This window comes from Podarcis melisellensis, assembly GCF_964234715.1.
Source record: "Podarcis melisellensis genome assembly, chromosome: 14".
Lineage (NCBI taxonomy): Eukaryota > Metazoa > Chordata > Lepidosauria > Squamata > Lacertidae > Podarcis > Podarcis melisellensis.
This window is the reverse complement of record NC_138546.1, coordinates 17243844-17259286: the sequence shown is the minus strand read 5'-3', so window position 1 is coordinate 17259286 and position 15443 is coordinate 17243844. Positions and strand designations below refer to the sequence as shown.

The 15443-nt window shown below is 48.4% G+C and overlaps 1 protein-coding gene across 3 annotated transcripts in view; it reads right to left on the bottom strand.

Annotated features, from left to right (window-relative positions):
- Window positions 1-888: 888 nt before the first annotated feature.
- ABCA3 (ATP binding cassette subfamily A member 3) overlaps window positions 889-15443 on the bottom strand; it is a 73066-nt gene continuing 58511 nt past the window's right edge. For 2 of the 3 annotated variants that reach the window (XM_081887906.1, XM_081887907.1), the window contains exons 26-31: window positions 15087-15281; window positions 14098-14285; window positions 13147-13317; window positions 12659-12846; window positions 11482-11555; window positions 889-7559 (exon numbers count right to left, since the gene is read on the bottom strand). In XM_081887906.1, the coding sequence (XP_081744032.1) occupies window positions 7428-7559; window positions 11482-11555; window positions 12659-12846; window positions 13147-13317; window positions 14098-14285; window positions 15087-15281 (948 nt within the window). In that variant the 3' untranslated portion in view covers window positions 889-7427. Of the gene's footprint in view, window positions 7560-11415; window positions 11556-12658; window positions 12847-13146; window positions 13318-14097; window positions 14286-15086; window positions 15282-15443 lie in introns of those variants that run through there. The other variant, XM_081887908.1, reaches the window with a different exon arrangement.

Here is a 15443-nt window from a genome sequence, read left to right as displayed (position 1 = left end):
GTTTGGTCAAGGCAGGGATGTAGAATCGTGTAGTCCAACCGCCCTGCAATGCAGGAATATGCAGCTGTCCCAGACAGGGGATTGAACCTGCAACCTTGGCGTTATCAGACCATGTTCTAACCAACTGAGCTATCTCTTCTGACAGTATTGTTGCTTTTCACTCTGTACATCATCCAACTCCCCCCCCCCCCCATGCATGTTGGGAGGTAATACAAGTGCTTAGGCAGGAACAACACAGAGTGCAAAGTCCTGCTCTTGCTTCAAGTTTTAGCTTAGGGGAGGATAGTTTCTATGTTCTTGGGTACAGTGGTACCCCGGGTTAAGTACTTAATTCATTCTGGAGGTCCGTTCTTAACCTGAAGCACCACTTTAGCTAATGGGACCTCCCGCTGCTGCTGCTCCACCGGAGCACGATTTCTGTTCTCATCCTGAAGCAAATTTCTTAACCCGAGGTATTATTTCTGGGTTAGTGGTGCCTGTAACCTGAAGCGTATGTAACCCGGGGTACCACTGTATTGTTCTATTTAGGAACATCAGGGTTTCCTAACTGGATCAGGCCAAGGACCCATTTAGCCCACCACCCTGTTCTCACAGTGGCCCACCAGATGCCTCAAGCAGCATTTGAGCACAAGAGAGTTCTCACCTTCTGTTGGTTTCCAATAACTGGTACTCAGAGGCATTCCTGCCTCCAAACTGTGGCAGCAGAGCAGAGCTATGATTCTCGCAGAGCAGCAGCTGATGCCATGTAGTTATGCACAGCACACACACAGACACACACCTGCTAAGTATGTTACACTCTCTGGGATGTCGGTGTGTATGCATGTGCTCGCACACACACACAAATACATACCCCCCCTTCTACCATGACAGGGGAAAAATGCAGAGTCATTATTTTGAAAATCCAGTTTATTTTTTGAGATGGGGGAAAATGTCACCACTACAACTGACTGCAGTACATAAGAGCCATTGAAGAGCAGATGAACACACACTCACATGTCTGAGACATGGACTAACCCTGCACCCCTCCCTTTCAGAAGTCCCTGTATCCTCCTTAGTGTTTAAAAATGTATTTTCATAGGCAGGCGCGCGCACACACACACACACACACAAAAAACCCAACACAAATAAAAAGTGAAATATTGGGGGGGGGGGTCAGAAAAGGGGCACATACATTGGGAGGATGCAATACCTAATGGGTGGCTTTCGTGGTTTTGATTAGTGCTCAGTTTGCCACTGTCATCATGTGACCAAAGCAGCAAGAGGCGATCTCCGCTGGTTCCGTTTGCCTTTGCAGCAAAAACATTTCAGTACATTGTGTTTGGGGGGTTGGTGCAACAACAGACCTGAGAAATTTCAGAGCACAAACTGGATCCATAAACACACACACATACAATTGTGCAAAAATGCAGTGACTTGTGCAAGACGAAGGGATTTGCTGTGTAAGTCAAAGTACTGAAAACAACAAAACTGTGGCTATTTTACACTCTCGAGACATCTAAAGCAGTGGTTGTCAAAACTCCTGATCCTCAGGGAACCAGTCTGCTTGCATGGAAGCCTCACCATTGCCCCTGTGAAGTAACTGAGTGCATACCTGGGAACATAGTGGGGACACCCCCCCATCCTCTGCTTTACTTATTTATTTCAGGGTTCTGCTGCCATTCACAGCAACTGCGTTGTGCAGGGGCAGAACCAATGAAACAAAAAAGTGAGAAACACCTCAAAGTCCTCTGTGGTAGCACAGGGATATTGCTAATAGCAGGTGAACCACCTTCCAAGGAAGCCTGTTGGCCATTAGTGATCTCACTGAGGAAGGCCTACTGAAGAAGGTTCCTCAAGAAACCCAGGGAGGTTTAAAAAACCCCAGATCTAGATCCCATGTGGATGGACAAGCAGGGGGGGTCCCAGGGGAGGGGAACGGCTGCAGAGTTTAGTGTATGGTAAAGCAAAAAGTGGACCAAGCAAGAGTGAACACACCCCCTCCATAAAAGGTACATTCCACATAACACTTGAAGACTTGCACCAGTTAGATGCACCAGCTCCCTGGCAAATATCCACTGTTTAGAGAGGACCTGGTGGGTGACTGCCACATGCTTATAAATAGTGGTGGTTGCAGCCCATTGGGGCTGGTAGGGCAGAAGGCAGGGAGCCCAACAGTAGGGGGAGCCAAAGGACAGGCATTCTAGTTTTGTCCCCATCCTCCTCCTTGCAGAGTTCTAGAAGGGCCAACACTGAGACGGAGGAGGAGGAGGAGGAAGAAGGCTGTGCCACCTTGTTGGGCTGGATGAAGTAAGAAGGCTGGCAGCTGGAGCTTGGCAGAAGTTGACGAGGCAGCACCCAGTTTGCCCAAATGAAGCAACCTCTGCTGTTGCCTAGAAAAGCCAGTGTTGAGTGTCTGTAAAAACCTGAAGCAGTTCTGAAAGTGGATCAGCCCTTATTAAGAGCAAAGGCTGTTATCCAATCTGCTTGAAGCAGATCAGACTTTCCCTTTGGCTTTGCAACTCTTTTGTTCGCCAGAAAGCACCTGGGGGTGTGTGCGAAAAAAGGCCCAGGGGCCCAGGAGGGAAGGAAGGCAATGGAGCAAAGAAGCACCTGCACAGTCCTCTACTGGCTCTCCCTGCAAAAGGGGAGCTGCTTCTCCACCAATGAACCTTGCAAATTTCAGCTAAAGCCTGCACCAAGTAATGAGCAGCTGAACCTGGTGTTGGCCCTGCCTAGGTTAGGTGAGGTGGCTGCTGCTTCTGGTATATTTTTAATATACCAAGGACGGTGGAGTGGGGGATAAGACAGGCGGACTGAGCATCTCCATGTCAAGAGAGGCCACAACAACCCCATACATTTAAAGAGCATGGCTTTCCCCCAAAGGATCTGGGGAACAGCAGTTGCTGGGAATTGTAGCTCCATGAGGATTAAACTATAGCTCCCAGGATTCCTGGAGGGAAGCAATGCATTTTAAAACGTATGTTGTGCATGCAAGTCATGGCTCGTGCAGGAGAACCTCTTGGTGAACTGTGTCTGGGTTCACTAGGAGGAGTGGCACCTTAGGCTGGCCTTGGCCAAACTGGACGGAATGTGATTGAACACGGAAAATAGAGACAAACCACTGGAAACGGACAAAAAAAGGACACCACTAATACACTCTTATAAAGGAAGACAACAAGGAACATGCACCACCTGAAATAAGTAGTTTGAAGCGCCTTTCTTGAGTGGGTGGCTTTGTAAGCCAAAGGCAGGGTGGTGATAGAAAGGACCGACTAGCTCCCCGCTCCACCCCATTTGCTCACAGACATCATAGGATTGGGTTTCTGCCACATGGAAGAGGCTAAGCAAACGATGCACACAATGCACAGAACTCTTGGATGCACCTAGGGCAGTTCGACTTGTGCCTGGGGGTGACCCAAAGGCACCCCTTGGAAAATGCATAGTTGGGTTATTCTGAAGAGCCCTGGTGGCCAACCTGATGCAGGGAAGTGCTCTAACCATACCGTGATAATCTCACCCCCGTTTCTGCACCTTTCCCAGTACTAGAATAGCCTTTTGTGGGACGGAGCAACCAGAACTACTCTTATTTAAATAATAATAGAATTATAAAATTGTACAGTTGGAAGGGACCCCAAGAGTCATCCAGTCCAAAACCCTGCAATGCAGGAAATCTCAACTAAAGCATCCATGACAGATGGCCATCCAACCTCTGTTTAAAATTGTGGCCACATGACATCACAGTTATTAAAAGGCCAATGAGGTGGCCATGAGAAGTTTTGAAAACAACAATCCACAATGCCACACACAAGGCTGTTGAGTGGCAAAATTAGCCCTCTGTCTTCCAACTCTTTAAGCAATCTGATACAATCCCAACCAGCGATGTTGGTCTGCAGATACGCACTTTCTAGAGCACGGACCATCTTCATACTGGTCCTACAGTGCAACCTATTGACAAACAACTACAAGCACAAAGGAACCCCAGAATAAAGTACTGGCTCCTCCCTCTTTGCCACCTCCAGAAACCTGATCCCTTCCACTCCAGGGTCAGCTAACCAGTATGCAGATGGCTAGCTCCTCAAAGATTGGCAATACACTCGTCCATATCAAGAGGGGTCCAATTCTCCTTGGCCTGAAGAACCCATTCAGGCAGCTGTCAGTTTTTAAGCCAACTGCCTGAAGTAGTGTAGTTTGAAGGAGTACTTTTCTGGCACCAAACATGATTAGGAATCATGGCCATCCCCTCCATGGAATTCCCTGTATAAGAAGAAAGGGGGCAGATGGAGCCAAAAATACTGTGTGCCTAAAAGACCCAGATTCTTCTCTAACGACAGGCATAGCTAACACATCTAGATGTGTTACATTAACGTGCCTACATTTGCCTATTTCATTCCACTTCTGCCAAGCCATGTGCAGGGACAAATTATGAAGAGCACTAGAAACATCACTCCCTCAGAACTGGGGCGGCCTGCATAGCCCGTCACACGTCTTCTGATATTTCAACTGCATTTCCAAGCTTATTTCTGGAGCACTAAGGGATCAAAACTTTTTTTATGGTAATACAAATTAAGGATTCTGCAGATGTGGAATTCTCTTCCAGATTTCAAATTTTACTCGGCTGCAGGTGCGAGGAAATGCATGAACCCAACAAGGACTAGCCAATGGCTAAGGGTTGGTGGCCAGGAATTATCTCCTTGCTAGAGGGCCTGGGAATGAAGAACTAGGCCACTTCCTGCCTGATCTGCTGACAATCTCCGAGTCTCATTAAAACCTTGAGCACTGCAACTGCCATCATTGCCTTTGCAAAAATAGGATGCATTAAAGGAGGGACAAAATGGAAGGGTTTGTTTTCGTTTTTTTGCTGGGTTCCCCTCTGCCCAACTTGGAGCTGCAGATTTGGGTGGGCTTTGTGTTTTTGGTGATCTAGCAAGCAGCAGACAGAGGGCTCAGTGCAGAGCAGATGCTTAGTTAGCAGGTGCTGTTCAAGTCTTGACAGGTGCATGCAGTTAGGCCCACATTTATCTAAGGCAGGATTGTTAAAAAATTTTGCCGGGATGGGCACTTGGGCTGCAGCACACCTGGCCCTACAAAATGCTAGTCTCCAGAGTTCCCCATTTGGACAAGCAGAATAACCCCTTCACTCTGTTCCTTAATCTTTCCTCAATGCAATACAAAAGGCAGGTTTTAACATGGTGATTTCTATAAGGCGCCCCCATGTGGGGAAAGCAAGGGACAACCACAAGAATGTCTGCTATGACATGGTGGGATTTCTCTCATTTTTCCCCCCAAGGGGAATGTGCTAACTCACCCTAACAGAGGTGATAAGGCTGCCATGGGGAGCCTGTCTTCCTAATGTTCTTGGGCTGCAGCTCCCATCACCTCCTGCCTGCATGGCCAACAGTTTTGGGATGATGGGAACTGGGGTCCAAGAGGCATTTGGAGAGTCTCAGGATTCCCCTGCCCTGCATTGGGAACATCCTTCATTCTGGGGAACCAAGGGCTGAGCTGGCCCTAAGTGGGAACACATCCTGGTCATCTGTTGAGACAAATGCAGCACTACAACAGAACATATCCTACAGTGCAGGTGAGCACCTTGAAACCGGGCGTGAACTTCCTCCTCACTCCAACTTCTTGGAGGGATTCAAAAGCCCTGGTTCCAGCAGAGCACCTTAATATAAGTGGCCACCTGTCACCAACACCTTCACGGCCTATTCTTTCCAGATTTCAGAGGAGGAGGACGACAACACGGAGATGCTTCCACCTGACAACAGCCTCAGCTTCTGCAAGGCTGACTTGGCTGCTACAAACCCCAAAAGTGCAGGACAATGTTCCCACCTGGGTCCAGAACCAAGCCGTAACAGAGCACATGATTAGTTGGTCCTGGAGCATACACAGACAAAATGACAGGTTGCCAAGTGGCAGTTCCACTTCTTTGCAATTGGCTAGGATTTCATACAGCAGAGAACTCTCCCATGATCCGTGGCTGATGGAAGCTTTTGGCTAGTTCTCTAAATCAGGTCTCTTCAGCCTTTGGTCCCCAGATGGTGCTGGACTCTTGACTCCCACCATCCCCAGCCAGCTTAACTAATGGTTAGGGATCATAGATTTGAAGAATTGTAGAGTTGGAAGGAACCCAAAGGGTCCTTGAGTTACAACTCAATCATCCCTGACAGATGACCATCCAACCTCTGTTTAAAAACCTCCAGAGAAAGAGAGCCCAGCACCTTCTGAAGTAGCTGAATAAGCTCTTACTGCCAGAAAGTTCTTAGTCAGAATCTCTTTTTTTGTAATTTGGATCCATTGGTTTTGGTTCTACCCTCTGGAGCAGGAGAAAACAAGGTTGCTCCCTCTTCCACGTGGCAGCCCTTTAGATATTTGAAGGTGGCTGTCATATCTCCTCTCCCTTTCTTCTTATCCTGGCTAAACCTACCCACAACCTCTCACAACCGTTCCTCGTAAGGCTTGGTATCTTTACCATCTTGGCTGTCCTTCTCTACTCATCTTCCAGCTTGCTTATATCCCTGCAGGTGATAGGAAGCATAAGCAAACAACATCTGGGGATGACCAAAGGTTGAAGAACATTGCTCTAAACTACAGCAAAACCACCTCAAAGGAGATTCTCCATGAACATTTAAGGTTAGTGACATGGATGAAGGAATGTGCAAGGGTGGTGCCCGTGGGATTCCTACTACGCTAAACTCAGCCTCACAGTTGTCGGAAAAGCAAAATGCATTATCTCTCCCCACCCCCACCCCGGCACCTTGTGGAAAATAAATAAATAATCCCAGATCTGATGGGAACCTCAGAGTGAGGTGGGGACTGTGACCGGTTGCATGCTGCCCTCCTCGTCTCGCTCCACCTGAGGAAAGCGAGTGGCGAAAAGGAAGTCGGGCTGGACGGATACGCCACACGGGGGACGTTTTGTTTCCTCATACAGACATGGGCTGCAGACAGACAGACGTGTGCGTTGCCAGTGCCTCATTTGCAGAGGCACACTGGGCCAATGACATAGATGTTGACCCAGTGGAAGTCCTGGAGGAGAGGATGCAAAAGACAGGCTCCACCAGTCATCCCAGGACCAGGAATGCATTACCTGCGTGGTGGTGCAACACTGTCCTCTCTGGTTGGCTTAAAGGCGGAGGGAGAGCTAGTTAAGACCCACAGGCTGGCTGTGCTGCCTTGAGATGCAGCCCTTTGCTGCTCTTTCCCATGCCTCGCCGCATGCGGACGTACACCATGACACACACGCACACATCATGCATGCTCTTCCTCTTGATCCCGGCACTGCGGAGAGCAGGAGATCTCGCCTGCCCCACCCCCGCTTCGTTGAGAATGTCTGTCCTTTTGATGCATTGTTGAAGACATGGCTGATAATATAAATTACTGTCTCTATATATACTATGTATAGGCAGCAGGGTCAGTCCGTGCGGAGCAGGCAGAGGGGTTCCGCCTCATTTCCCTTGATCCTCTGTGTAGTGCTGGAAACGGGTGAAGCTCATGAAGACTTGCTCCAAGGAGATTTGGCTGACGGAATAATCCTCCATGCAGTACTTCTCTTTGGCTTTCTCTAGTGCCCCGAACACCTGGGAGAAGAAAGGAGACAGAAAAATCTTGGTGAGAGGCTGAGGAGGGAAGCACCTTCCTTCAAGCAGCGCTTTTGAAAGGTTTGTAAGAGGCCTTGGGTTGCTTTTCCAAGATCTTCCCTTCTCCCCAAGAACAAGCCAGCGCCTCCTCTTACTATGATCTATTCTTACTGTAACATCCATAATATGGTAGGGGATGTTTTATCCCATGTTGGTGGTCTTTCAGCTGATTCCCTGGTGGCCCGCTGGAATGCGGAGTTAACCAGAACTATCAACTGTCTGGCTCCAAAGCGCCCTCTCCAACTGCATGGAGCCTGGATAGCCCCGTGGTTTTCTCCAGGGCTTAGGGTGATGAAACAATTGCTGAGATGGCTAGAGCACTGGTGGTGGAAAACTCATTCTGAATCGGACCAGACACAGATTAGAGCTCAATGTCAAGCCTACCAAGTGGCGATAGCGACAGTGAAAAGGACCTTCTTCACCGCCTCTATTGCATCTGCAGAAAACAGCAGCAGGAGACTTTTTTAGGTAGTTTGCAATCTAATGGAACCACCTTTGCCATCAGGGCCCGGTAAGGACCCCAAGATCTCCTGCAAGTATTTTGCAAATAAAGTCGCTCAGATTCGGAAGGCGGTAGAGAGCAGGGCTGGGGTGGGAGAGTGCTAGAGTCCTGTCTAGTCAAGTTGCATGGGATCAATTCCAATCTGTTACCTCTGAGGATGTGGACAGGCTGCTTGGACCAGGGAAACCTATCCTTGCCCCTCCTGGCTCATAAAAGAGAGCCAGGAATGGCTGGGTGATGGGCTCTGTGGGGTGGTGAATGCTTCCCTCTGTGAGGGAGCCTTCCCAGACCCACTGAAAGAGGCGGTCATTAAACCGCTTCTTAAAAAAACATCTTTGGACCCGGCTAATATGGCCAACTATCGCCCAGTCTCAAATCTTCCATTCTTGGGCAAGGTGATTGAGTGGGTGGTTACTGAACAACTCCAGGCAAGCCTGGAAAATGTGGACCATTTGGACCCCTTCTAATCAGGATTCAGGCCTCATCATGGGAATGAAACTGCTTTGGTTGCACTGGTTGATGATCTCCGGCGGGCTAGGGACAAAGGTGAAAGCTGGTTCCTAGTTCTGCTGGATCTCTCAGCGGCCTTTGATATCATCAACCATAACATCCTTCTGGACTGTCTAGAGTAGCTGGGAGCTGGGAGCTGGGGGCACTGTTATACAGTGGTTCCACTCCTTCCTCCTGGGCCGTGTCCAGAAAGTGGTGATGGGGGATGAGTGTTCAGACCCCTGGGCTCTCAATTGTGGGGTGCCTCAGGATTCTGTCCTCTCCCCCATGCTTTTTAATGTATATATGAAACTGCTGGGAGAGATCCTCAGGGGGTTTGGGCTGGGTGTTCATCAGTATGCGGATGATACCCAACTCTACCTTTCTTTTAAACCAGAACCAGTGAAGGCGGTGAAGGTCCTGTGTGAGTGTCTGGCTGGAGGATGGATAGTGGCTAACGGATTGAGGCTGAATCCTGACAAGACAGAAGAACTGTTTTGGGGGGATAGGGGGTGGGCTAGTGTGGAGGACTCCCTGGTCCTGGATGGGGTAACTGTGCCCCTGAAGAACCAGGTGTGCAGCCTGGGAGTCATTTTGGACTCCCAGCAGTCCATGGATGCACAGTTCAATTCCGTGTCAGCTCCATTTGGTACACAGGCTGAGACCCTACCTGCCTGTAGACTGTCTCGTCAGAGTGGTGCACGCTCTAGTAATCCCCCGCTTGGACTACTGCAATGCACTCTACATGGGGCTACCTTTGAAGGTGACCTGGAAACTCCACAACTAATCCAGAATGCAGCAGTGAGACTGGTGACTGGGAGTGGCCACCAAGACCATATAACACTGGTCCTGAAAGACCTACATTGGCTCCCAGTACGTTTCCAAGCACAATTCAAAGTGTTGGTGCTGACCTTTAAAGCCCTAAACAGTATCAGCCCAGAATACCTGAAGGAGCGTCTCCACCCCCATTGTTCTGTCCTGACACTGAGGTTCAGCTCCAAGGGTCTTCTGTTGGTTCCCTCACTGTGAGAAGTAAAGCTATAGGGAACCAGGCAGAGGGCTTTCTCAGCAGTGGTGCCTACCCTGTGGAATGCCCTCCCATCAGATGTCATGGAAAGTTTTTAATGTTTGATTCTATTTTTAATATTCTGTTGGGAGCCGCCCAGAGTGGCTGGGAAAACCCAGCCAGATGGGCAGGGTATATATGTATGTATGTATAAATAAAGAGCTAGATAGACGATAGATGATAGATAGATAGAGATAGATAGATGATAGATAGATGATAGATAGTGTAGTAAAGTTAGTAATATTTAGAAAATTATTCTTTGGCCAAGCAAAAAGAGTGAGGCCTTGTGGGAGATTCATCAGCCACAAGGACCCTGGGAAAGGAGTTGTGTGTCTTTAAAATCTCAGACTAACTGGCTCCTCAGTTGAAAGTTTTATTAGAACCCAGGATGTCTTGATTAATGAAAGAACTAGCACCTGAGTTCGATGGTGTAAACATCTTCCCCCCCAGTGTTGTTATCTGCCCTTGAATTGCCTGGGAATGTGTCTCTGGCTAATTTCCTTGGAAGGGAGGAAGCCCTTTGATTTAAAGTTTGAATTCTAAATTGGCCCAGCTGTCAAGAGGTAAATTGATTGACCCGCAAGCCGGTCATTGGTGTATTTGAAAATAATTTGAGTCTTATGATTGGCTTGGAAGTTACGACGCAGATCGTGAATTGTGGATAAAAGATCAAGCAATTGTCTTGCTCTTTGCTCTCTGCTTTTGCTCTGCAAATCGCAAAGATGCCAGGCTCTATTGTTCCAGCTTAATAGGCCGCTATTCATCTTTTGAGATGGAGATCTTCAATCGTCGTCTATTTGCAGAGTCCTAAAGAACTTCAGCTATCCTATCTTTGTGTTAGATTTGTGAGTATGTAATCTTAGCTATCCTATGTAGCTTTGTTGTTTTCTTATCTGTAACGTTTCAAAAGATGTGCCTGCTATTTTAGCATGTTTCTTATGTTATTTTAAAATAAACATTTTAAAGATGAAACTGTTTTAGTTGTGTGCCTTTCCAAAGGGAATAGCTAAGTCCTCGCCTTACGCTGGGTTACGCTCTACCGTAGAATTTCTGCCTGCAAGACTGTGGATGCAGCTTGTGGAGTAGGGGGACGGCCAAGCTAACGGGTCACAGCCTTCTCCCTGGGTTGTGATTTTGGGCCCCCTGGAATATAGGGAGTGGTGGCAGCCCTACCGGGTTTTGTTTGTTTTGTTTTGCTAAAAAGTAATTTCGTCCGCCAACCCTGTCCTGGGCGTCCTGGTCTGGCCGGAGAGCAGAGACCAGAGAAGGGAGGGGCAAGAGGTTGGGGACGAGCATTACTACAGATAGATAGATAGATAGATAGATAGATAGATAGATAGATAGATAGTATTATTATTAATCACCTACCCTTCACCCAGGGTGGGTGACAATGAAAGCAACTTACAATCACAGAAATTTTAAGAAATTGAGACCTAATAATATTCATCTCATAGAATCATAGAGTTGGAAGAGACCACAAGGGCCATCGAGTCCAACCCCCTGCCAAGCAGAAATCTCAAGTGTCAAAAGCCAGGAGCTGTATAATGAAGGAGTCCCACAATTTAGGGGCTGCTACACCACCACCCCAAGCTCAAGAGGGCAGAGGAAAAGGCCCTCAGAAGTTTTTCCAGGTGGAAATGTAGCCCTCGGGCTGCAAAAGGTTCCCCACCTTTGGTCTAGCAACCCTGCCCCCCCCCCGAGGACCCCTGCAAATTATCATGAACGGACAATAAGGAGGACATTTAGGTGGGCCTTCAGAGATGGCCACTGCTCAAGCCCACCAGCAGATTCCCTTTAGCCCTTACCTGTGCCCAGCTGAGGTTCTTGTTGGTGAGGTGATAATGGACCATGCTCTGATGTTCATGCTTCAGGATGCTCCCTGGAAGAGGAGAAGCAGAGATATATAGCCAGCATAATAACACCAGAAAATTCCTGCTGGGATCGGGCCAATGACCCATGCAGTCCCACATCTTGTTTTCACAGTGGCTAAGCTGATGACTCGATGGAAAGCCAGCAGGAAGGACCTGCTCAGAGCAGCACTCTGCCCACCTGTGATTCCCAGCCACTGGCATTCAAGCTGGTTGGTGGTGAGGAGGAGAGGAGCTACAGACAAGTGTAGCTAAGATGCCGAGCTACAAATCAGGAAGCCTCTGCTTCAGGCTGCCATTCATTCCCCAAGTGGCCTTTGGAGACAGAAACAATGCTCCCCACCCCCCACCCCCCATCCTGCAATCTCCCAGCTTAAGCTTTCCAACCCCAAATATGGAGGTAAAACAGACCAGCCTTATAAGGTTGTCGTAAAGATTTACAAGATAGATAGATAATAAACAAACAAACAAACAAACAAAGTCGATTTCACGTGATGAGTGCTTTTAACTCTCAAAAGCCCTAAGTGAATCCTAAGGATCATAAACAAAGCAATAACGTTTGATCAATTAATTATACAAAACTGATTCAAAAACTTTTAAACAGCTAAAAAGATTCTCCACATTATTCAGGAGGCAGGTTTTTAAATATTTAGTTTAATATAAAGCAAATACAAACTGCTTACACACACACACACACACACACACACACAGTAGCTCCATCTGAAAATGGGCAATTAATCTATGTTCAATCATTTCTTTAATACCATATGCTTAAGCATTCTTTACTGCATTTGCTATTTATATATTGTAAAGCTTTATTAAAAATGGATGGAGGCATCTCCCCTTCTCTCACACAATAGAAAGAATGCTCTCTTCTAAGGCAATGTTGGTTATGAGACAACACGCATGTGCTTCATCTTGCTTCAGAATCACTTAAGTCACATGCAAATGTATGCAAATACATACGCAAATTCAAACACATTTGTATAGTAAAATTGTACAAAGTCAACTGATTGTTTAACTAAAACTCCTTTGACTACATAAAAAAAGAGAATTGTTTAATTTATACCCTAATTATTATGATTTAGGTCCTCATGAGCTTGTCTGTACGTACCTGGGAAAGTCTTCTCTATAAATGTTTTGAAGGCCTGAAGGTTGTCCTCATCATCGCTGTGGGTTTTTGCCAGCAGGGTGTACCCACTGCCAAATTTGCTCTTCAGGTGCTGTGGGCTCCCCAGGCATTTGAACTGCCCATTCACCATGATGGCCAGCCGGGTGCACAAAGCTTCACATTCTTCCATGCTGTTGAAAAGAGACAAGGATATAAATACTTATAGTCACTATTTTTTAAAAAAAGAAAACCCAAAAAGTAACTCAAACCAAATTACGTTAAAACGAACATACAAGCCATGGAACATGCAGTGGTCGTGCAAACATGCATACAGATTTGGGGAAGATGTGATAGAGGAGATTTCTGAAATTACTGGAGCCCAAACTGTCTTTCATTAATTTTCAGCGGGTTGAATAAGCACTGCCTCTTTTCTCCCTCGACACCCCTTCCCTTCCCACCATGCTAGTGCAGGTGAAGAAAATGGTCCCAACCTGTGTGAAGTGATAATGATGGACTTCCCGCACTCCCGCGTCCTGGCAACTGCATCCCACAGTAGGCGCCTGGCAACAGGATCCATGCCGGTGGAGGGCTCATCCAGGAAGATGACAGGGGGGCCACCAATCAGGGCTATCCCTGCGCTCAGTTTCCGCTTGTTGCCGCCGCTGTGGAAGGAGAAGGTATCAATGGACTTTGCCTGTTACAAAGCCATCAAGGGATCGTTCTGCCCTGGCTGCCTTCACCCACCATTTACCTATTAACAATGGACTTGGGGCGAGACACTAAATGAATCTTTGAATCGGCAGCTAGGATTACCCCTTCTCTCGTTTTTTTTTAACGAGCAGATGCGTGAGGAGGAACAGGGGGTGGGAGGCAAGCAACTCTTGTCCCGGGGGGCACATTCCCTTGAGAAGTTCTCCTGCACAAGCCTCTCTGAAACGAACTCCTGTTCTGCACAAGAGCGAGAGGAAAGCTCTCCAGCTCAGGGGTGGGTCAACCTGGTCAGCGGCGTAGCATGGGTTGTCAGCACCCGGGGCAAGGCAAGTAATTTGCGCCCCCTAACCCCTAACCTGCCGCTGCTGCCAGCTTCTTCTTGCTGCTGCCTGGTCTGGTCTGGTGTGGTTCTCTCCCGCATTCAGCGCTGCGCTCTCTCTCCGCACCGCACGCCTGGCACCCACCCCCTCCACAGTGGGCGGCGACCCGGCAGCCCGGATCGGATTCGCACAGCCAGCACTGCAGTGAGAGTGAGTGAGTGAGCCAGGTAGGGGCAGAGAGCTGCAAGTGTGAGCGCGCCCCCCAAATGTTGCGCCCGGTGCGGCCGGCCCCCCCTGCACCCCACGCTACGCCACTGAACCTGGTGCCTGTACAACTGTGTGGTGAGGACTCTCTGGACTGGACCCACGGCAGGGGGCTGACCTTTGGAGGCCAGCATCTCTCTGCCTCACCTGTACGTCCTGATGAGCTTGTTCGCATGTGGCTCTAAGAGCAGGCCTCGGAGCATGTTCTCCACACAGCTGCCAATGTAGCGCTCAGGGATCCCTCGCAGCCGGGCGTACATGCTCAAGGTCTCCCTCCCGGTCATGTGATCCAAAAGGGCATCAAACTGAGGGCAGTAGCCAATCCGCTGCTGGACCTGAATGTAAACGATAGACCAAAGTCAACAGAATTGCCCGAGAACCTCCCTATTGATGGTTTCAGTGCCCTACCAAACTCAAAACAGCCACTTCTGGACCTGCCCTTGATGAAGGTCATCCAGGCTGTTCTAGTTTGCTTCTGTTAATCTGAGCTTCGAAGAGAGAAGCCCTGAATGTGAAACAGGGAGGCCACAAAACCTGGCACCCACCAGCGACTATAGGGTTGGTTCCAGGGTTTGGAGGGGGTGCAGGTCTGGTGACAAATAAAACTAAGGAATCCAGTTTGTATAAAGCAGAAGGAGCTGCAGAACAGAAGTGACAGCCAACAACTTGGAAAAAATGACTGGACAAATTCATGGAGGATAAGACTTATCAATGGTTTCTAGCCATGGTGGCCTTGTTCTGCTTTCACTGTCGGAGGCAATATGCCTCTAAATACCAGTTTCCAGGGATCGCAAGTAGGGAGAGTGCTAATGCGCTCATTGTATTTATTTATCTATGTATCGCATTTACATACTACCTCTCCCCCCCCCTCAACTCAAGGTGGCATACATGGCCTTGCCCTCCTCATTTGACAACCCTGTGAGGTAGGTTAGCCTGAGAGGCCGTGACTCTCACCCAGTGAGCTTCATGGCAGAGTTGAGATTCTAGCCCATCTCTCTAACCCACACTGGCTCTCTCATGCTAGGCTTGTGGTTTCCCAGAGACATCTCAGAGGCCACTTTGACGACAGGATGCTGAATTGAGACAAGGTCTTTAGCCTGATCCAGCAGGGCTCTTCCTACTGTTTCAACCCTTACCTTTTTGATGTTGGCCAGGATGCTGTGGCCATCCACATAGGCGTCTCCCGATGTGATGCTCTCATCCCCTGTCAGCATCTTGAAGGTGGTGGTCTTCCCTGCCCCGTTGAAGCCAAGAAGCCCAAAACACTCCCCTTTGTTGACTGCCAAGGATATTCTGTCCACAGCCAGGCATGAGTCCCTGTTGCTGTACACCTGGAAGAGCAAAACAAACATACAAACAAACTGCTGGGTTGCAAGATGACTCCTCCTCATTCCTCCCAGAGAAGTGATGCCATAACTTGTGTGACTGGTGCCCACTGGGACTGGAAGGGTGGAAGGCAGGGAGACCAACAGCAGGTGGAGCCAGAGCAAGAG